Raw genomic sequence first — 23,533 nt, 5'->3', positions numbered from 1 at the left:
TCCAGAAGACTCAAAGTCAGAGAGTTTATGAGAAATCATAACTAGTCCCATGTTTACCCAGGGCAGTCCTCAGTAAAGTGAGCCCCGACTTAGAGTCAGAGCTATTAGAAACCTTCCTTAATTTGACTTTTAGTTCTCATTCTTCAGTTCTGTGACTAGACTCTGTCAAGCTTGTCTGAAAGCAGGTCCATGGATACCCTGAGACTGAGGAAGTGTCCTTTGAAGTACCAGCAGGAGCTGTGCAGTAGAGAGCCCTGAATGGCCTTGGTTGAAGTGTAATAGAAGGAGATCCCAGGGATAGGGGCTGAGGAGTTAGCCTTCACATTGCCTGTATAGCCAGTCCTGGCAAGGTGTCCTTCAGCCAGTGTGGCCACCACACATTAGTTCTCTGACCAGCATTCTGCTCATACTGGAGAATGACAGATAGGCACACTATTTGTGTGTACTTAACAGGTCCAGAGTTAAAATTCTCCACATTTGTAGCCTTTTCAGTTTTCTCATATTGGAGAGAGAGTAGTATGAACACCTTCAACATTTTATTTTGGTTGGTGAAGAACATGGATGCCTTCTCAGGAACTGTCCTTATTATGGAATTGTCTAATATTGACTCTCACTTTATGCATGACCTCACTGGTCTAGGAGGGAAGCAGGAACCCGGGATGACTATGGTCAGGACTCAGAATGCTTCTTGCTCTCATTAGGCCTCTCCTAAGTGCTGCTGGGTATCTTGAAGCTTGTCTTAGCACCTCCCAACTGAGGCACATGGCATTACTTTTAGGGAGGAGATTCTCAGGTAGGAAACTAAGGATAAGACCATCTGAAACTTACTGCATAAACAATCCTTGTCTTAGGGGAAGTGTAGCAGCCTCATGCTCTGCCTCCCCCAAACAGGAAAGCTGTGGCTGAAAACCCCCTACATCTCTAACTGGGTGTTGGTTCTACCTAAGGTGCTTTCAGGCATTTTCTGGTCTGTCTTTAGTGACCAAACCTCTTTCCTCAAGGTGCCCAAATTGCTATCAGTTCTCTGTCCAGAAGAATCACTGGTTCATTCATCAGCCCAGATTGTCAGCAAACACCTGGTAAGTGCTAGCTTGGGCAGGGCAGGTATGGGACAGTCTCTGTGTACTGAATGGAAGTATGTCCTTGAGAAGATGGATTGGGGTTCTCAAGCCCTGAAACTCATTAGTCCCAGGGAAATCCCAGCTGAGTTCTGGCTCTAAAATATCATTTAGCCCAGACACTCAAGAAGACTACCTGGACAGGTGCTGACCTCAGCCATACAGATTCCGTAAGGAAAGTCCATTATGGTTTGGGACTCAGATACAGGAGCTTTCCATCTCTGTCCCTCTTCTTACACTGATTTGACCACTCTCTTCAAGAGCACATTTATATCTACAAATGCACATGTGTAAGTTTGAATTGATCTCAGAGGTATTAGGTGACCTTGTGGTCCTGAGAAATATTTATCCTTTGGGTGGAGTGTCTCTAGGGGAAGATTGCATTAAACCCCAACTCAAAGGATCTGAGAAGTTGGTTTGCTCTTGGTTGAGATGGATGGACAAGGTTTTATATTTGTCTTTTGCAGGTTGGAGTTGACAGCCTCATTGGGCCAGATACACAGGTTGGAGAGAAGTCATCCGTTAAGCACTCAGTCATTGGTTCATCCTGTGTCATAAGAGATAGAGTGACTATCACCAGTTGCCTTCTCATGAACTCAGTCACTGTGGAGGAAGGGTATGTTTCCCCTTATGCCCACTTGAGGCAAGGCCCCTGGTATCCCTGGAAGGTTTTGGGGGCCAGTGCAGCCTAAAAAGGGGCTCAGCTTGAAGAAGGGAAGAAGAGGAAAAAGGTGAAGGAAAGAATAGTGCCTAACCCTTTGAGGCACTGGTTTTGGCTCCATAAAAACATAGTCTCTGAAAACATTTCCAGCAACTTTTTTTTTTTTAATTTCTGAGAGAGACAGCGTGAGAAGGGAAGGGTCAGAGAGAGAGAGAGACAGAATCCAAAACAGGCTCCAAGCTCTGAGCTAGCTGTCAGCACAGAGCCCGACGCAGGGCTCAAACCGACGAACTGTGAGATCATGACCTGAGCTGAAGTTGGCCGCCCAACTGACTGAGCCACCCAGGCGCCCCTCCAGCAACTTTTTCACACTTTGTTCCAGTTGTGGTCCTGAGAGAGACTTCTCAGGACCTTCCCTTGCTTTGATGTGCTACTTGCTGGTATGGCCACAGTAGTGAGCCTCTAGCAGTACTAGAATGATACTGTACCAATGTGTAATGTCATCTTCCCTTTTCTCAGGGTCTCGGAGCAGCCCTGAAGACGGCAGGGGACTAGGAGGAGTGGACGTTTAAGCCATGCACTATTTTTTTAAGAGAGAGCTTCTTTGTTACAAGTTATGGAGACTCTTCCCCCATTTTAAGACACTTTAGAGTGTCCTAAAATCTTGTTTTATGAACAGCCTGAGACTGGAGTAAAAAGACTTGAATGATATTTAGTAACATTCTTCCTCTGTATGGTCCTCAGGTTTTTTCTTGTATAAAATGCAGGCGTAGGTGGTGGAAGAGAGGAGGGATATCATCAAAGCAATGGATTTCAGACTTTTTAGAAAGGGAATTTTTTGTTAAAATACATTTTATGCAGGAGTACCTGGGTGGCTCAGTGGGGTAAGTGTCTGACTCAGTTTTGGTCCAGGTCATGATCTTATGGTTGGTGAGATCGGGCCCCACGCTGGGTTCTGGGCTGACAGCAAGGAGTCTACTTGGAATGCGCTCGCGCTTGCTCTCTCTCTCCCTCTCTCTCTCTCCCTCTCTCTCTCTCTCTCACTGTCTCTGCCCTGCCCCCTATTCATGCCCACACTCTCAAAAAAATTTTTTTAATAAATAAATATTATGTAGAAACTCAATATTTATAACTGATAAAATCAAAGTTGTTTGTAATACAGTAGGGAAGGGGCACTTGTCCTTCCTAGAGAATGTGAAGCAGATGTGTAAAGCAAATTTTGAAAACCACAAGACTGGATTGGATTAGCCTGAAAGAGCGGATTCTAAAGCTTGATTCTAGCTCTGACAGCTGTTGATTTCTCTGTCCAGAAACTAATAGGAGAGAAGGATAAGGGAAGACTGCAAGTTCAATGAAAGCTGAAATACCTCTTATAGGTGCCAGTGAGGGGTTGGGGAAAGCATTTTAGAGAAAGAAGCTACATAGGGACATAACTAAAGGTCTTTGCTCTTTAGGAAGAGTGACTGATGGAAGTAATAGACAGGATTGAGGGAGGAAGTACCATAATAAACCAGGAAAGTTGGAGACCATAAGGATATTGGCCACTAAGATCTGTCCTCCCCCAAGCCCACTTCCTAACAGCCCAGTCAAATCACCCTGAAGTGAAAATTATGGATGACAAATTCCATTCATATGCTTAGAGCTTCCAATCAGCTTTTTTATAGTCCTCCCCTAAAGATGAAGAGATAACCAAAGATTGCCAGAGATCTAAAGAAAGCCTATCATGAAAGATCCACAAATCAAACAGTTACAAAAAAGCAACTTAGAAGAAACAGACTGCAGGGAAAGAAAAATACTTTCAAACAATCTGTCATTTCAAAGAACAAAAAAAGGACTCTAGGAAATTAAACTATGATAATAAAAGGAAAACCCCAATAAAAGAATTGGAAGGTAAAATTCACATTTCCCAGAAAGTAGAGCAAAAAGATAAAGAAATAGAACATAGAAAAGATAAGGAAATGAGAGGACCAGGTCAGGACATTTAACATCTGAATAGGAGTTCTCTAAAAAAAAAAAGAGAGAGTTAAGAAATCAGAAGAGGAAATTATATTTAAGAAATAATATAGGAAAATGTTCCACAGAGAGATAAATTTACAAAATGAAAAGGCCTACCAAGTGCCCAGCACAATAGGTAGAAATAAACCAACATCATTTTGAATTTTCAGAACACTGGAGACATAGCATGCTATAAACTTACAAAGAGAAAGTAATATAGGTCCTGTATAACCAGTCGGGAATCAGAATGGCTTTTGACTAATCAGTGGCAACAATGAAAACTAGAAGATAATAGAACAGTGCCTTCAAAATTCTGAAGGGAAAATAATTTCAACCTAGAATTCTACACTCAAACAAAATGTTAATTGTGATTTTTCTTTTTTAGAAAAATTTTTTAAAAGTTTATTTATTTTTGAAACAGAAAGAGTGAGTGGGGGAGGGATAGAGAGGGTGACAGAGGATCCCAGACAGGCTCCATGCTGACAGCACAGAGCCCATCTCGGGGGCTTGAATTCACGAACCATGAAATCATGGCCTGAGCCAAAGTCAGACACTTAACCCACTGAGCCACCCAGGTGTCCCAAGTGTGTTTTTTCTAGATGTGTTCCACCAAAAGGAAGAATAAACCAAAGATACAAGATACAAGAGATCCAACTCTGAAAAAGCAAAAAGAATACATAGCATGATACTGAAGGCAGATCCAAGAATAACAAACTATGCATGAAGCATAAAGGGAAGATTTAGCCCAGAGTGGAATCCACAAAAAATTTAGGAAGATGAAAATGATAAAATACCAAATACAAACATCTTGAAAGATTTAGACAACTGGCTAAAAGTTTGGGTTGAATTAGTAATAGCATAGAATACTATCTAACAAAAACAAAACAGTTATGAACTCTGTTTAAAAAGTTGTAAGGAGGGGCGCCTGGGTGACTCAGTCGGTTAAACATCCGACTTCGGCTAAGGTCATGATCTCACAGTTCGTGGGTTCGAGCCGCACGTCAGGCTCTGTGCTGACAGCTCAGAGCCTGAACCTGTTTCAGATTCTGTGTCTCCCTCTCTCTCTGACCCTCCCCTGCTCACACTGTCTCTCTCTCTCTCTCTCTCTCTCTCTCAGAAATTTTTTAAAAAATAAAAAAATTGTTTAATTGAAAAAAAAGTTGTAAGGAGGGGCACTTGGGCAGCTCAATCAGTTTAAGTGTCCAACTTCAGCTCAGGTCATTATCTCACAGTTCGTGAGTTCGAGCCCCGCATCGGGCTCTGTGTTGACAGATCAGAGCCTGGAGCCTGCTTTGGATACTGTGTCTCCCTCTCTTTCTGTTCCTCCCCTGTTCACACTCTGTCTCTCTCTCTCTCTCTCTCCAAAATAAATAAACATTAAAAAAAAAATTTTTTTTAAGTTATAGGGGCGCCTGGGTAGCTCAGTCAGTTGAGTGTTCAACTCTTGATTTGGTCTCACGTCATGATCCCAGGTTTGTGGGATCAAGTCTCACATCGCCTGCTTGGGATTCTCTCTCTCCCTCTGTTTCTCTAAGTAAATAAGTAAACTTTTAAAAAATAAATAAATAAAATGGATAAGTAAAAAGTTGTACACGAGGGGCACCTGGGTGGCTCAGTCAGTTAAGGATCCAACTCGATTTCAGCTCAGGTCATGATCTCACAGTTAATGGGTTCAAGCCCTATGTTGGGCTTCATGCTGACCCTATAGAACCTGCTTGGGATTTTCTCTCTCCGCCCCTTCCCCATTTGTGCACGCTCTCTCTCTCTCAAAATAAGTAAATAAACTTTGAAATAAATAAATTAAAAGTTGTACATGAAAGGAAATGGCATCACAGTTCACTGTGTAATTCAACATGAAATAGAATTTATGTAATCCTAATAAACACTATCGACCAAAATCATTAAAAGGATGAGGGATAGGAAGGAAAAGGGGGAAGAGGAAGAGAAAGGAAAGCTAATTGTGGGAAGTTTATTGATAATGCCTAAAACTAAAAAATCAACAAGTAGTATATGCATGTTATTTTGTAGAGACAGAGAGGTAAATGCTGAACTACTCAATGGGGTACCTGACTTGATTTCAGCTCAGGTCATGATCTCAGAGTTGAGAGATTGAGTCCTAAGATTCGCTCTCTCCCTCTACTGCTCATCCACTCTCTCTTTCTCTCTTAGAAACAAACAAACAAACAAACAAAAAAAAATACTTTAATACTCAGCAAAAAGAAAGCCAAAAGTTGTCTCTGGGAAAAAGGAAATGAGTAGGGGGAACAGAAGGCTGCTGTTTTTCATAATAAAACCTCCAGAAAGATTTGTATTAAGATATGTATGTGCATATACAAATTAAATGCCAAAAAATAAAAGGTCAGAATTTTGTGGTACACTGCTACCAGTGGTGTACTGATAAATTGTTAACAACTAGCTTTCCAAATGAAAAAAATAAGTGATCTGATTTGTAACATTTCCCAATTTCCATAACGTACATTCTCCCACTATGGCCAATGATAACAGCAGGCACTGAGTTGGGAAGAGATGCCAACAATCAGCTCTCCAAAGCAGAACAGGCTGGCTCGAGCACACCACTGAGAGTAGAGACCGGTCTCAAATATTTCACTCCTCAAACAAAAGAACTACTGGATGCTGAAGACTGTGCATGAGTGCTGTGGTAGAAATCTATATAGTCACAAAGGAGAAAAGGGTCAGGAAAGAATTAAGGACATGACCCTTGAGCTGAAAAATGACTAGGGCCACCCAAGCTAGAGAAAGGAATATTCTAGATACGTCAAGAGGGTTACGTGTGACGGACGCCTGGGTGGCTCAGTCGGTTAAGCATCAGACTCTTGGTTTCAGCCTCAGGTCGTGATCTCATGGTTTGTGAGTTCGAGCCCCACATCAAGCTCTGCCCTGACAGTGCAGAGCCTGCTTGTGATTCTCTCCTCCCTGTCTCTTTGCCCCTACCCCACTCACACATTCTCCTCTCAAAATAAATAAACTTTAAAAAAAAATTTTTTTAAGGAGTGTGAAGTGTGAGAGAGCATGAGCATATCTTATTCCAGAAACATCTTTTCATTTTGATCTTAGCTTGAATTTCATCACTTAAGGAGAGGCTTCACTGACTACCCTCTCAGAAGTAATCTGTCCCAGTACTCTCTGTTACATCAGCCTGTTTTATTTCCTTCATAGCATTATCACTGTCTGGCCTTCTCTTGTTTACCTCTCTATCAAAAGTAAATGTTAGTTAGAGAATGTAAGTACCTTCTCTTTCTGTTGCACTGTTATATCTTGAAGCAGAAAGCCTGTGGGAACTCAATACTTGTTATATGGAAGAATAGTAAACAGTTCATAATAACCGAAATAACAGAGTTCAAAGAGGAATGGATAGACAGGCGACAAGGCTATACAGATGGCCAAAGGCCAAATCATAGACTATCCCCTAAGAAGTTGAATAGGTAACAGTAATTTAAGAATTTAAAGGAAAGGAGTAACATAATTAAATCCACAGTTTATGAAGATCATTTTGACTACATTGTGGAAAGTGATGTAAAAAGGATAAACATGGAGGCAGTAAGACTACTGAAATAATCCTGATAAAATAGAAGAGGCCCTAAACTAAGGCAGTAGCAGTAGCAATAGAGAGGAGAAATAATATGATTAAAAACTATAAAGCATGATGACTGGATATATGAAGTGAAAGAGAAATTAGGGAAAACTTCCAGATTTCTTGCTTGAACAGTAAGGTTTCTGGTGTGCTATTCACTAAGATAAAAATCAGCAGAGGATTTGCAGGGTGGGGGGCAGGGAAATGGTGAGTTCCATTTGGGATAAGTTGAATTAATGGCAAGCAACATTGACATGCAAGGACTTGGTGTGCAGGACTGGAGCGCAGGAAAGAAGCCTGTGCTTGAGCTACAGATTTGGGAGTGGTGGACATAGAAAGGGTAACTGCAGCTGTGGAAACATCCAGGGAGATTGTGTGACCTTAAAAGAAAAGAAACTAAGGGGCACCTGGGTGGCTTGGTTGGTTAAGCGTCTACCTCTTGATATCAGCTCAGGTCATTCTTACAGTTTGTGAATTCAAGCCCAATGGGCTCCACACTGACACCTCAGAGCCTGCTTGGAATTCTCTCTTCCTCTCTCTCTGCCCCTACCCCATTCATGTGTACTCCTTCTCTTTCTCAAAATAAACAAATAAATAAACTTTTTTAAAAAATTTGTTAAAGAAAAGAAACCAAGATAAAACCTTGGAGAACATCAGCAATTTTAGATGTAAGAAAAAGAATCTAAGGAGACTGATAAGAAATGGGAAAGAAAGGGATTTAAAGGGTAAGAGAGACAACAGGTGGGGGGCACCTGGGGGACTCAGTCAGTTAAGCATCTGACTTCAGCTCAGGTCATGATCTCATAGTTTCGTGAGTTCAAGCCCCACATCAGGCTCTGTGTTGACAGCTCAGAGCCTGGGTCTGTGTGTGGATTCTGTGTCTTCTTCACTCCCTGCCCCTCCCCCACTCATGCTCTGTCTCTGTCTCTCAAAAAATAAACATTTAAAAAAAATTTTTTTAAAACTGAACTACACCACAGGTTTATTGGGAGTACTAAATTAATAGACATAAAACATTTAGAATAGAGTTTGGATATAGAGTGTTTATCGTTTATCATCGTCATCATCATCATTTATTTCATTTCACAGAGATGGCATGTTGCCAGTGTTGTCTTTTTTTTTTTTATGTTTATTTATTTTTGAGAGAGAGAGAGGCAGAGTGAAACTGGGGAAGGATGAGAGAGAGAGGGAGACACAGAATCTGAAGCTGACTCCAGGCTCTGAGCTGTCAGCACAGAGCCAATGTGGGGCTTGAACTCAGGAACGTGAGATCATGACCTGGCCAAAGTCACACACTTAACCTACCGAGCCTTTGAGGTACCCTACCAGTGTTGTCTTCCTAAAGGAGATCTCTGATCATGTCCCTGTTCTGTTCAAAAACTTTTTTTGAGGGGTGCTTGGGTGGCTTAGTTGGTTAAGCATCAGACTCTTGATTTTGGCCCAAGTCATGATCCCAGGGTCATGGGACTAAGCCCCATGTCAGGCTCTGTGTTGAGCACGGAGCTGTTTAAGATTCTCTCTCCCTATCTCTGCTTTTACTCCACTCACATGCACACTTTTGCACGTGCTCACTCTCTCTCTCAAATATTTTAAAAAACTTTTTTTGAAGATCCCCCCATTATCTTTAGAATAAACTTTGACTTTCCAGGTTTCTCATGACCTAGCTCCAACACTGAGTCCTGGAATGTTAGTGAGATAGGGCCTTAGAAGTCACCTAGATCAACTCCTGCATTTTTACAGATGGGCAAATTGTAGAATTCTAGATTTTCTTTTCATTGTACTCCTGCTACTCCATGTCTCATTCTGGATTCATGCATGAAACTGACAGGCATCACCATTCTCTCAAAAACCAGAACCACACTTGCCTTTGTCCATTTGATTACCTAATTCTAGAGTAGCTCATGAGGCATAACTTCCATTCTGTCTCATCTTGCCCCAGACCTTCCAGGGGAGACAGTGCCATAACTTTCCCATTTGCTCTAATTAGCAATCTCTCCCTCCCCTTCAGTGGGTGGGCAGACAAAGAAGTAGCTCTCTGGCACCTCCTTAAAGTCCAGTGTTGGTGTCCTGAATTGACATGAAGAGAGTTGGTAAGGGAACCAAGGCTCCCTAAGAAACTCCAGCTTGCATATATGAGAAAAATTCGTAGAAAATACCTAGCATAATATCCTAGAGTCAGTTGCTATTTTGGAGGAGATATAATCTTGAATGGCCATATAAGCTAGGGAAACAGTAAAGGTTTAAATGGTGGTGGCTGCTATTTTTTTCAACTAAAAATGTTGAGGAAGCCTACATGAGGCTAATGACTAGGGAGACCATTAGAGATTACCCAATCTGGTAAATTAGTTCCTAGTGATAAGATCAGACATCCTGCATCCCATATGAACCTTTTCCCATTATTTTCAGGTCATTTAGTTTTAATTACGTGTGGTAAATTTGGGAAAAGTAACTAAATTGCAGTCGCGTGAGACTTTATTACCCTGCTGCTGTTACATCTGGACTGGGTGGCAAAGTAGGTGCATGAATTTATCCAGAAGGGAGTTTCTCATATTCCTAGCTTGCTTGTCTCCCAGCAGTTGTGAGTTGCTGAGGCTTTCTGGACAGTGGCTTGGACACCTGCCTAAGGTCCTTAGGGCTTGAGGGATGCTAATAGGACCACCTTGGGGAAGGTGTAGGCGAGAGTATGCAGAGAAGGCTCCTGTCTGTCTTTCTCATTTTCAGTTTCTGGTAGAAATTCCAAGTTCTGTGACAGCCAGTGCCCAGAGATCCGAAGTCTATAGTAAAAACTTCATTGTCAAGGCTTCGGTGTCGGTTCTGTGTTCTGTATCTTTGGCTCTCTGGTCCTGAGCAACATCTCCTGCATTTCCTCCTACTCCAAGGTGAATGACCCAAGCAGCAGTATAAGGTAGTTCCTTCACATGCAGGCAGGCTGGATAGCCAACTTTTCACCTAGATTTTCCATGCTTTCTGCAGGCAGCAAGTGTAGCTCTTATTGCCAAACAATATATTATTGCTTCTCATTGTTACCCTGAATGTCTTCACCTATACTCAACTGACTATCCTGCTCACTTGGTCCCTTACTTTTCTTTTCCTCTTTATTCCTGACATTCACTCTGCCTGAATTGCCTCTCTCTAAAGATCTTTACCTATAGAAGTCCTCCTACTCATCTTTCAAGGTAGGATACATATTTCAGCTCCTCCACGCAGCCTTAAATTGTTTTAGCCAGAAATTGTTTCCTCCACTTCCGTGTTCCCTGTGCACCCATAACACTTCATTTATGTTCCTGTGCCATTTAGTGCACCTTCCTTTTTTTCTCAACTAGACTATAAATTCATTGAACACAGAAATAGTTCTCATATACCTTTGTATCTCTTAATTTCTAATACTGTACTTTATATACTAGATACCTTGTAAGTATTTACTGAATGAAAAATAGAGGTCCGTGATTTAACCTCTCCTACACTATAATTGACTGAGCATCTACCCAGAGAGCCAGGTCTACTAGAAAATAGAGTACTTTACTCCTTGAAATTCACCAAAATAAAAACAAACAAACAAAACCAGAAAAGGAAGCTTTATCTATAATAAAACTAGATAACACCCCATACCTGTACACAGACTAATAAAGACTGTCTGCTAGACACAATGGAATATAGATCAGATCCAAAGAGAAGACCAAGATTCAACCAGCATAACAAATAGGGGCATGGGCAAACCAAAGGGAAATTGGCAAACACCTCTTTTGCAAAATCTCAAGGCAAATAGGAGGGAGAAAATCAAGCTGGCCTCAGACTTTTCTGAGACCACATTTAAGGCAACATTTAAGAGTAAGACAAAATTTAGAAAAATTGGTGGGAAAACAATTATGACCTAAGAATCCTAGAGTAAGTCAGGTTATGGTTGAAATATAAAATCATCAGAAATATTCCAGGCCTCCAGAGATGTGTCACCCATGAACCCTCTGGAAAACTCTACTTGGAAAAATAATATAACCAAGTAAGAAATGAAACAAAATATTAACAAATGGGTAGGAGGAGTATAAAAGTGAACTCCCTTAAACATAAAATTAAGTCTATGGTAATTAGAGTTGCAAAAGAACCATGATTATTAGAAGAATTTTCTCCGTGTTTCTTCAGTAACACTCTTGAAACTACCAACATATGAAACTTTGGGAAGATCTCCTGGACTTAAAGGGGCTCCTTAGGACTATTGATTCATTCTTTGCCTTTGCACTAAACCCATCTTCTTAGATGGAAACTACTACAACGTAATTCTTTGAGGTTGCTACTTTATTACTTAGATTCCCCCAAAACTGTTTGTTTTTTTTTTCCTTAGCCTCTGGTTTAGGGAATTAAGGACTTAGATTTCTTAGGAGGGAGACATTTCTCACCACTAACATTTATATAATGAAGGGAGACACATGGAACTAAAGCGAGGAAATTTTCAGCTTGCTCACTTGAGCCAATACAGTTTCATTTAGAAAACCAAGAGCAAGATTGACCAGAGAAAGGAAGAAGGTGAGATATTTTTTCAAGCATTATATCTCATTACATGAATTAACCTGGATAAATCTCACAAATATGATGTTGAAGGGGGGAAAGCAACTTTAGCATTTATATAAAATTTTAAAACATGACAAAAATACTATATATTGTCTACTAATACAGACTTTTTTCTTTGTCTGAAATATTTCATTAAATATAATATAGAGGTGCCTGGGTGGCTCAGTCAGTTAAGCATCCAGATTATGATCTTAGGTCATGATCTCACGGTTCATGGATTCGAGCCCTGTCCCGTTTCAGACTGTGTGCTGACAGCTCAGAGCCTGGAGCCTACTTCAGATTCTGTGTCTCCCTCTCTCTCTGCCCCTTCCCTGCTCACACCCTGTCTCTCTCAAAAATAAACATTAAAAAAATTTTTAATAATACAAAACACAATAATAATAATAATAATACATGGTTCTTCATCTAGATGGACTCCTGGACAAGGGCCCCTTGAGCTAAGGTTAGGAGGCTCTTGTCTTTGGGGAAATATGGGTGACTCAACCATAATCTTTGGACTGAAATAGTGAACCTTTGGGCTTCAGTCACATGCCTAGAAAAACTACATGCACCTCCAGTTCCATACTCTTTTCTCACCCAAGGTTATGAGTAAGTTTAGAAAGCCTACCAGCTTATCTCCAAAGCAGAACCTGCCTGTACTTAAAGTTACTGAAAAATCTCATGGCTCTTCACCAAATACTACCTAGTCACAAGCTGAGTCTGACAGTGGAGAGTTACTTACCACTGTAGGCTTAGGCACATTGCTGTTACAACCTCTGTGAGCTTCAAGTTTCTCTGTAAAAATTAGAGTAAATACCAGTATCCCTGCAGGCTTGCTAAAAAGATTAAGTTACACAATGAACATAAAATGCTTTGTGTAATGACTGAGATATATTAGACAGTAGAGTTTATGTGAGTTCCCTTTCCTTCTGTAATAAACTAAAGAAAGTTCTAACTAAAGCCAAAAAATGAACTAGAATTTGGAGGCCTTCTTGCTTCCCAGACCAGGGCTTCTTTGTTATGTCATATGCCACAACATGGTGTGGATTAGTGTACCTGGCCACAGATCTTTCAAAGACCTCTGTGTTTTTCTCATGATCTCTTTTCCACTGAAGCATTAGGGTTTTCAGGGTGATTTCCCAAAGCCTGCAGTTTTGCTTAAAATCTAATCCCACCAAGTAGAAATGAGGACCAAAACCCCATTAATATTAACCATCTCTCAACAGCTTCTTAAAAAACACAACCAGGGGCTCCTGGATGGCTCGATCAGTTGAGTATCCAACTCTTGATTTCATTTCAGGCCATGATTTCAAGGTTCATTGAGTTTGAACCCATGTGAAGCTCTGCGCTAATGCTGGAGCCTGCTTGGGATTCTTTCTCCCTCTCTCTTTGCCTCTCTCAAAGTAAATAAATTTTTTTTTAATGTTTTATTTATTTCTAGGAGAGAGAGAGACAGCGTGAGCAGGGGAGGGTCAGAGAGAGAGGGAGCCACAGACTCTGAAATAGGCTCCAGGCTCTGAGCTGGCAGTCAGCACAGAGCCTGATGCGGGGCTCGAACCCACGACCACGAGATCATGACCTAAGCGAAAGTCGGACGCTTAACCGACTAAGCCACTCAGGCGCCCCAATAAATTTCATTTTTAAAAAGAGATTCTTTCACCTCTTCTGCCCCTCTCCCCTACTCATGCTCCCTCTCTCGCGCACGCTCTCTCTCTCTCTCTCTCTCTCTCTCTCTCTCTCTCTCTCTCTCTCGTAGGTAGGTAACTGGTAGGGGAAGAAAGAGAGAGGGAAGGGAAGAAGGAAGGAAGGCAGGAAGGCAGGCAGGCATTAGCACAGTAGAGTCCTCAGTACCAAGCTGACAGTTAAAACTAAGTTGCAAAAACCGTTGTTTTGGCATTGGGGCCAGTTCTTATCAACTGTAGAGGAGGTCACCTCCATTCCACTTTATGCACTGAGCAGAAAAAGCAAAGCCATTATTGTAGATTGGCAACATTTGATATAATAGTATTAGTCCTTACTCTCTGGCACAAGCGTGCTTCGGGTAAAAGCCTTACTCTTGGAGTTTCTTTCTAGACAGGTGGAAAAGTCAGTCCAGACAAGCTATGTTGGCTTGACATTTCTCTGGAGTACTTCAGCCTTGCTAATAGAAGTGGCTTGTTGACTGCAGCAGTGCTAATAGGAAACAAATGGCAGAAAAGAGCTTCACACTCACTAAGCATTTTGTCTGGTGTTCATCTCAAATGATTCACAGATCCACTGACCAAGAGCATCTTTATAATCAACCCACTTGTTCCCCATCACATCTGCAGTCTCTATAGTGGTAGTTTATGTGTCTCAGAGGAAGTTAAACACAAATTAGATGAAACAAGGTTCCTGAACACCTCCATCAGACCTGCTAAACATAAGGAGAATCCAGGCTATCCATTGCTTTGAATATCTGACCTCAGTCAATCCAGCCTCTTTCTTCCAGGAATGGTTCCCATTTATATCCCAAATTCCAAAATAGCCATGTAGTAGTCTCTAATTATGGTTGCTTGAATTCCTCTTGGCCGTCTTGGCCGCTGACTGTGTTTATCCCTTGCCTAGCTCCAGATTGTGCATTCTCAGGCATGGAGCTAGTTTAGAAAGTACTGTTTTTTGGCGTTTTTTTGTTTCTTTTAAATGAGTATGGTTTTGGGGCGCCTGGGTGGCTTAGTCGGTTAAGCGTCCGACTTTTGCTTAGGTCATGATCTCGCGGTTCGTGGGTTCGAGCCCCGCGTCGGGCTCTGTGCTGACTGCCAGCTCAGAGCCTGGAGCCTGTTTCAGTCTGTGACTCCCTCTCTCTCTGACCCTCCCCTGCTCACACTGTCTCTCTCTCTCCTAGAAATAAATAAAAACATTAAAAAAAAATAAAATAAATGAGTATGGTTTTGATTAATCAGAGTCTGTAGTGAGAGCTGTGGGATACCTATTGTTCCAATAGCTGATCTCCCAGGAAGATTCATAGGATTTAAGCCTTAAATGAAATTTGGAATATATTCCCAGATGAGAAGCAAGACTGATGGATCAGCCCAGGGACTAGTGCCAGCTTCCACTCCTCAGACCAAATAAGGAGGAATCGGGTGAACCTTAGACCTCCAGAGCTGGGGTGCCTAAAGAACTGAAATCACAGCGTCTTCTGATTTTAAGCCCTAGGGGAGAAGATCATTATGAGCATATCTAAATCTGGGCTTCACCAAAGCCCACTCCTCCTTTGGCGCAGCTGAGCCATTCTGTCTTCTAGTGATAACTTGGGGCATGTAGCCATTGACTGAACAGACCAGTCATTCCTAGCCTATGGAGGAGCCAGAACCCCCAGCCCACAGGGGTAAGGATGGTGACGAGAGCCATGGGCACTCATTAACTTACCTGCTGTGTTACAGAAGCAACATCCAAGGCAGCATCATCTGCAACAATGCTGTGATCGAGAAGGGAGCAGACATCAAGAACTGCCTAATTGGAAGTGGCCAGAGGATTGAAGCCAAAGGTAAACCAAATTACAGTCATAGATGCCATTTTTTACCTAGTGCTCAGTGCTGGCGACATTCAGGGAACAAGCACATGCATACTCTGCAGGTGAGAACGTGAGTCAATAAAGGCATCTTTTGAGAGGGACTGACATCATCATCAGACGTTTTAACTTTGATTTAACAGTTCCATTTTTAGGAATTTATCTTACAGATAAGCTCATAAATGTATGTAGCCTTACTATCAAAATTTTAAAACATACCAAAAAAATCCAGTGGCCCAGATTAGCACTAGTACTTTATGATGGCTCTTGAGGGGCGCTTGGTGGCTCAAGGCAGTTAAGCATCTAACTCTTGGTTTCAGCTCAGGTCATGATCTCGTGGTTCGTGGATTCGTGCCCCACATAGGGCTCTATGCTGACAGTGTGGAGCCTGCTCGGGATTCTCTCTCCTTCTCTCTCTGCTCCTTCCCCACCTGTGCATGCTCTCTTTCTCAAGATAAATCATAAACCTTAAAATAATAATAATAACCTTTTTAAAAAGTTTACAAAAGGGGCGCCTGGGTGGCTTAGTCGGTTAAGCGTCCGACTTTCGCTTAGGTCATGATCTCGCGGTTCGTGGGTTCAAGCCCCACGTCGGGCTCTGTGCTGACTGCCAGCTCAGAGCCTGGAGCCTGTTTCAGAGTCTGTGACTCTCTCTCTCTCTGACCCTCCCGCTGCTCATGCTGTCTCTCTCTCTCTCCTAGAAATAAACAAAACATTTAAAAAAAAAAAAAAGTTTACAAAAAAGAAAGGCTGGCATTTTTAGTTCAGTTAGTGGCAGACACATTCTACCCAGTGCCTCACCAGAGAGCCTTCAAGCAGGAGTGTTAGTCAACAGCAGCATTGCAGCTATTGGTATTTTCTTGTGTGATCGTATGCACGGTGTGAGAGCTGGCATACCAACTTAAATTCCAACACTGGAGACATGGATGGCATTGCTCTCCTGGAAGGCCATTGGCTTACAGCTGTTGTTTATAGCTTTGAAATGTTCTCACATACACTATCTTATTAGATTCTCATAAAAACCCTGTCAGGCAGGGATTCATTATTGACCCATTTGCTGAAATGGAAACTGAGACTTTGAAAAGTTGAAATTTAGGGGCACTTGGTTAGTTCAATATCTGACTCTTGATTTTGGCTCAGGTCATGATCTCATGGTTCATGAGATCAAGCCCCACACCAGGCTCTGCACTGACCATGTGGAGCCTGCTTGGGATTCTCTTTCCCACTCTCTGCCCCTTCCCCATTCATGCAAGTATGCTCACTCGCTCTCTCAAAATAAATAAATAAACATTTTTTTGAAAAAGAGAAAGACTTTCAAAAAAAAAAAGAGAGAGAAAGAAAAGTTGAAATTTACCCAAGGTATATAGCTAGTAAGTGACAAAACTTGTTCTTCAACCTAAATTATTGCCAGGTAGCCTCCAACAAGATCAGAGGAAGAAGCCACTCCTGGCTTGCCCAGCATGATTTGATCAGTGATACATCTTTTCTCCCTTTAGTCCTTTTTCCATATTGGAAAAATATATCTGGCCTCCATATCCCAGCTCTTTCTGATCTTCAGGAACCCCATATACTGATTTTTTTCTCCTGCTCAACATACCAGCCCACTCAGACCTACCCTTAGGTTACAAGAGAAACTTCTTTCTTGAGCAACTAGGGCCTGTTGGTAATTTCTTTAAAATAGGATTCAGGGGTGCCTGGGTGGCTCAGTCGGTTAAGCATCTGACTCTTGGTTCGGCTCAGGTCACGATCTCACAGTTTCATGAGTTCAAGCCCTGCACTGGCAGCACAGAGCCTGCTTGGGATTCTCTTTCTCTCCCTCTCTCTCTCTTCCTCTCCCCCACTCGTGGTGTCTCTGTCTCGGATGAATGGATGGATGGATGGATGGATGAATGGATGGATGGATGGATGGTTTTTAAAAATAATAGGATTCAGAACGCCCAGCCTTTTCTCTGACTCCATGGGAAGCCCTTGGAAATAGTCCCCAGAGTTTCAAAAGCAGCTGCTCAGCTGGTCTGTGGAGCTGCTTTTTTTTTAATCCTGTCCCCTCTCTGTCACCTCATTGCATTTCTCTGTCCTTTGTTCTGTTCTGTTTGGATTTGTGGCCCCAAACAATGTTTCTTCCACCTCCTTCCTGCCTCTTTGTCTTTGTAATTTCTCCCCTACTCAGCAAAAGTAGAAGCATACTCTCAGTGCTTTTCAGCCCCTCCTGGAGCCAGAGCTGCTTCCTTTTGTGGTTTTTAAGAGTTTGGATTCCATAGGCAATTTGTTTTGTTTTGTTTCTATGTTTCATTTTCTTTTTTTTAATAGTTTATTGTCAAGTTGGTTTCCATATAACACCCAGTGCTCATCCCCACAAGTGCCCTCCTCCATGCCCGTCACCCCCCTTCTCCTCCCCCCCCCACCGCATCTGCCCTCAGTTTGTTCTCGGTATTCAAGAATCTCTCATGGTTTGCCTCCCTCTCCCCCACTATTTTTCCCTTCTTCTCCCCCATGGTCCTCCATTAAGTTCCTCCTAATCCTTCTATACGTGCAAACATATGGTATTTGTCCTTCTCTGCCTGACTTATTTCGCTCAGCATAACACCCTCAAGGTCCATCCACGTTGCTACAAATAGCCAGAAAATATCCTTTCTCATTGCCATGTAGTATTCCATTGTATAGATAAACCACATCTTCTTGATCCATTCGTCCATTGATGGACACTTAGGCTCTTTCCATGATTTGGCTATTGCTGAAAGTGCTGCTATGAACATTGGGGTGCATGTCCCCCTATGCATCAACACTCCTGTATCCCTTGGGTAAATTCCTAGCAGTGCTATTGCTGAGTCATTGGAGAGTTCTATTGTTAATGTTTTGAGGAACCTCCACACTGTTTGCCAGAGGGGCTGTACCAGTTTACATTCCCACCAACAGTGTAGGAGGGTGCCCGTTTCTCCACATCCCCACCAGCATCTAGAGTCCTCCGATTTGCTCATTTTAGCCACTCTGACTGGCGTGAGGTGGTATCTCAGTGTGGTTTTGATTTGTATTTCCCTGATGAGGAGGGATGCTGAGCATCGTTTCATGTGTCTGTTGGCCATCTGGATGTCCTCTTTGGAGAAGTGTCTGTTCATGTCTTCTGCCCATTTCTTCACTGGATTGTTTGTTTTTCAGGTGTGGAGTTCGGTGAGTTCCTTATAGATTTTGGATACTAGCCCTTTATCTGATATGTCATTTGCAACTATCTTTTCCCATTCCGTTGGTTGCCTATTAGTTTTCTGGGTTGTTTCCTTGGCTGTGCAGAAGCTTTTAATCTTGATGAGGTCCCAATCATTTATTTTTGCTCTTGATTCCCTTGCTTTTGGGGATGTGTCAAGTAAGAAGTTGCTGCGGTGGAGGTCAAGGAGGCTGTTTCCTGCTTTCTCCTCTAGGGTGTTGATAGTTTCCTGTCTCACGTTCAGATCCTTTATCCATTTTGAGTTTATTTTTGTGTATGGTGTGAGAAAATGATCTAGTTTCATTTCCATAGGCAATTTGAATGTGTGAACTCCATTTGCCACCACCCTAGAGGATCCCTCTCTTCTTGTGTGCTGGAACCTGGAACCTCAACAGTTTCTGCCGCTTCTCCTCCCCATTTCCAACAAAGTAATGGTGCTCCTTTCTTTTACTTTGCAATGACCCTTTCCATTTCTGTGTGCATAATACACACATGACAACCGAATGCCAGATACTTAGGCTTTGAGTCATGGCATCTCCCATCAGGGAGCACAAGTCTGGGCTAGCCAAACTAGGATGTCATGGGCTTTAACATCCCATGGACTTTTTGGCTCTAACACTGTATGTTCCCATTTTAGCAAGGCCCCTTAATGGTTGAAAGAGAGGTGGCCAGGGAAGTCATATGGACTCTAAAATACAGAACCCCAACACTTCCTGCTCTGTTTTCTATGCTGGATGGACTGATGCAGCCAGCACAATAGTCAGTGCCTACCTGCCCCAGGTACTCCTGGCTGGTCACCTATTCCCACTGTCACTTTTCTTTGCAGCTGAGACATGTGGAGAAAGAAAAGTCCTAGCCATTAGCGCAGCACTCAAGACCTGTTACCGTGGATGACCCAGCTCAATCCTCAGCAGCAAACAGCTCAGTAGATGGCAGAGTCCCTAGTCAGTCTTCCTCACCTGGAGGGATTTTAGGATAAAACATTCATCCTCAGAAGTAATGCTATCCCTTCTCCAGATTTCAATTGTGTGCATACCACAGAGTCACTACATCCATAATCGTCTTACACCCCTAAAATGTGACTTTTACAACCCAGTATAGCCCTCTCCAGCACTACCAGCAGAACAAGCCCTTTTCTAACAAAACTCTGGCTTTTCTTACCCCCACCCCAGCATACTCAGTTAATGAGATAATCTCTAGCAAAAATCCTGGCAGTCAAGTTTGATCTCCTGCTTAAGCCAGTAGTAGAAAAGCCACAGCCAACAAAGTCAAAACCTGGGAGACTCTAACTGGAGACTTCATCTGAGTCTCTTCTTATTGTCAGTGAGATAACTTGGATCTCTTCCCTGTGACCACAGTGATCTGTCCCTTGGCCATGAAAGTAAAACCTGATGGGTACATAGGTCAAGTCCTGGCTAGCAGGAATCCTTCCCAGCTTCCCAACAGTACAGCTTTTCATATTCAACTTGTCATTCTTTTCCTCAGCTTGCCAGCCTCCCTTTGTACTCTCATGGAAGGATCCTTAGAATCTTAGGATCTTTCCCAACCTGATTCTAGCCCAGAACTTTTCCAGTGTGTTTCCTAAAGTCAGCTTCCAAGCCTGGCCAAGCAGAACTAGTACTGCTTGTTGTCTCCCTCCAGGTTTCCTCTACCTTACTGAATTCCCATGAAAATTCAGCTGCCCCCGAAATGCCAGATCTAGTCTCTCTTGCCTGAATCCCAATGAGCAAGTCTTCTCCCACCCCCAGGCAGTGAGCAGACCAGACAGTAGAGCTGAAAGTAGGGAGGGCAGGCCAAAAACAGCTCATGTGTTTGTTTGGAGCCTGGCGGAGCAGAAGGCATTGTCTGCCCCATCCAGGCACTTCATTTGCCCTTTTTGTGTCAGTTATGCTCTCTTTGATGAAGAGGTTGGGGGCCTTCTCCTGTATATGCTTCTTGTCCTACATCTGTACTCTCACATAACCTCCAAAACATACACACATTCAACAACTTACTACTGCCTCCTGTATTCTAGGCTATGATCAGCTAGAGGTATAAAGGTGAATAAGATTTGCCTCTTGCAGTCCAGCTGCCCCCAGTAGAGAAACAGTTTTGCAAGTATGATGGTAAGAGACTATCAGGGTTAATTAAAGACATAAAAGAGAAATTGGTCAGTTCTTGGCACAAGGAAGGAATTAAAACTAAATCTTGAAAGTCTGGGCTATTTGTCAAATACACAAAAGGGAAGACCCTCTCAAGCAAAGGGGAACCCTGTAAGCAAGCACTTGAAGGCAAAAAATCCAGTATTTTGGAAACTGCAAATCATTTGGAAAATCCAGAACATAGGGTATAAGGGACATATAGCAAGAAACAAAGCTAAAAAGGTGGGTGGGTCAGAGAGGATGTCTAAATTATTAAGGTCTCCAAAGCTCCAGTCAGAAACCCCCTTAGAGGCTCTAGGCCATGGGCAATATGAACAGACCCAAACAGGTCTCTACCAAACTTAGTCCCATCATCAAGGGTCTTCATTTTGCTGCACCAAAGCTGTCTGTGACTGAAGGAGAGCCTCAGGAAAGCCAGAGTTTCTGCCTTACCTATAAGAGTCACATTCAAGCTCCCAAGTGAGATAAGAAACATGTTGGACCTATAGAAGCCATGGGCAGCTTGCCCAGAAAGTATCCGTTTTCAGCCAATTGGTCAGTCTTTTCGGTCTGAGCCAATAGAGGACTAGAAAACTCTCCTGTGTCCTGCATCTGCCCTGTACCCCTAGGCAGGAAGTAGATAGCATGACCCTGGTTCCCCTACCCTTCCAGACTGTTGGCTCACTCCCTCTGTTTTATAGCTCTTATTCCTTGAAAACTAACACTCTTCTTCCCTTTTACCTCATCACTGGTCAGCTTTCTATGATGCTCCCCTAAATGTATTGAGAGTTCATAGTCTTCCTCTTTGCTCCTTCTCTTCTAAATGTCTTGTCTTGGACAACTTAAACTCAGCTTTAAAATTCCTTGATCTTCTGTACTTTACTAGCCTTCATCTCCTTTCAACTTTAACTTTCCACTTAATAACCATACCCTATCCTTCTCATTACCCAAAAGCTCTGAAATCTTTCCTATGCAAGTAGCTGTGCTAGACACTGGGGTACAAACAAAAATACAGTGACCCTACCCTTGAGATTCTTACAGTGAAATAGAAAAAATGAGATAATGATGTAGAGACAGAGATATGTATCAGGTAGTATTTTCACAAACAGAAAATGGACAGTTTGGAAGGGAAGGCATCAAATAGTGGAGGTGCTTGATTAGGGCATTTAGGGTGAGAATGTGATGGGATGAGGGGGAAGAAAAGCATTCTAGACAGAGGGAACAGCCTGTGCAGAGGTCTAGGCTACAAAACATTATGCCTTACAGGAATAAGTAGAGAATGGTGGAACATGAAGCTAGAGGGGTAAGCAAGGATCAGGTCATGGGTTTGGACTTTACAAAATAATGACCACTGCTTAGCAAGTGCTTGATAATTCTGTAAGTCACTGAATCTTTGTAAAAACTCTGTTCAGCAGGTGGTATTATTTCCATGTTACATGTGAGGCATCTCCCTTTCTCCTTTGGAGATCTCCATTTAACCATTCAGTGTTGTTTCTTCTCACCCTTTTCCCCCCACTTCCTATCATCTGGCCACACCACAGTATTTCATGTTCCTCTTATATCTTTATACCTTTGCTCATGTTGTTCCACAAGCCTGGAATGCCTTCCCTTTGATACACTGCCTGAAAAAACTCTGTTCATCCCTTAAAACCCAGCTCCAGGGGCACCTGAGTCGCTGTTGGTTGAGCAATCAACTCTCGATTTCAGCTCAGGTCATGGTCTCATTGTTTGTGAGTTCAAGCCCCATATAAGGCTCTGTGCTGACAGTGCAGAGCCTGCTTGAGATTCTCTCTCTCCCTCTCTCTCTCTTCACCTCCCCAGCTTGCTCGCTCTCGGCACGCACACACTCTCCAAATAAATAAATAGGCTTTAAAAACACACAAAATGTTTAAAAAAAGAAAAATGACCCAACTCCAGTTCTCCTCCTATGTGAAGTCTTCTGGAAGCTAAATGTATAAAGAATCAGTCCCTTCTTCCTGTGTGGGAAGATGCTGCCTCTCCCATAATCCCTTTGGCAAGTTGTATTCCCAAGATCTTCTCAAGAGCAGAGCCACATTGGAATAGAATACGTGTTTATGAACATAGAAATTAGAAATAATTTGGTTTGGTTTGAGGCACCTGGATGTCTCAGTCAGTTAAGCTTCCAACTCTTAATCTTGGCTCAGGTCATGATCTTTGATCATGAGATCAAGCCCCACGTCATGCTCTATACCAGTGTGGATCATGCTTGGGATTCTCTCTCTCCCTCTCACTCTCTCTCTGCCCCACTCTTATGTGCTCCCTCTCTCAAAAAAAAATAAATAATTTGGTTTGAAATGACACCTTTACTGCCAGTTCTCAAACAACATTTTTCTTTTCTTTTGTAGCCAAACGAATGAACGAAGTGATCGTGGGGAGTGACCAGCTCATGGAGATCTGAGTTCTGAAAAGTCGGACTCCTTTCTCCTGGCCCCCAGAACTACAGATGTTGGCTGGCCCACCTGTTTGACTCTGTATTTATTTCCCAATAAAGAAGTGCTCCCTTGGGGCACCTGGCTGGCTCAGTCGGTAAAGCATGAGACTCTTGTTCTCAGGGTTCTGAGTTTGACCCCCCACATTGGGTGTAGAGTTTACTTAAATAAACTTTAAAAAAAAAAAAAAAAAAACCAGAAGAAGAGCTCCCAAAGGCATGGTGGAGACTTGTAGAGAGGTCCCAAGCTCCATATCAGATGGACTCCAAAGATACACAGTGTGTGTTCCTGAGTCACATGGTATAAAAAACATCTAGTGCCAGTGTGTGG

The 23,533-nt window shown here is 42.5% G+C and overlaps 1 protein-coding gene across 1 annotated transcript in view; it reads left to right on the top strand.

Moving 5' to 3' along the window:
• Window positions 1–23,305, top strand: part of EIF2B3 (eukaryotic translation initiation factor 2B subunit gamma) — a 120,105-nt gene extending 96,800 nt beyond the window's left edge. Inside the window, exons 9-12 of the mRNA XM_077752204.1 lie at window positions 1,002–1,079; window positions 1,586–1,734; window positions 15,310–15,413; window positions 23,120–23,305. Coding sequence (XP_077608330.1) covers window positions 1,002–1,079; window positions 1,586–1,734; window positions 15,310–15,413; window positions 23,120–23,172 — 384 coding nt within the window. The 3' untranslated portion in view covers window positions 23,173–23,305. The remainder of the gene's footprint in view (window positions 1–1,001; window positions 1,080–1,585; window positions 1,735–15,309; window positions 15,414–23,119) is intronic.
• The last annotated feature ends 228 nt before the right edge of the window (window positions 23,306–23,533 follow it).

This window comes from Crocuta crocuta, unplaced genomic scaffold (genome assembly GCF_008692635.1).
Source record: "Crocuta crocuta isolate KB4526 unplaced genomic scaffold, BGI_CrCroc_1.0 scaffold367, whole genome shotgun sequence".
In the NCBI taxonomy this organism is placed as follows: Eukaryota; Metazoa; Chordata; class Mammalia; order Carnivora; family Hyaenidae; genus Crocuta; species Crocuta crocuta.
This window is presented reverse-complemented; position numbering and strand designations above follow the sequence as displayed.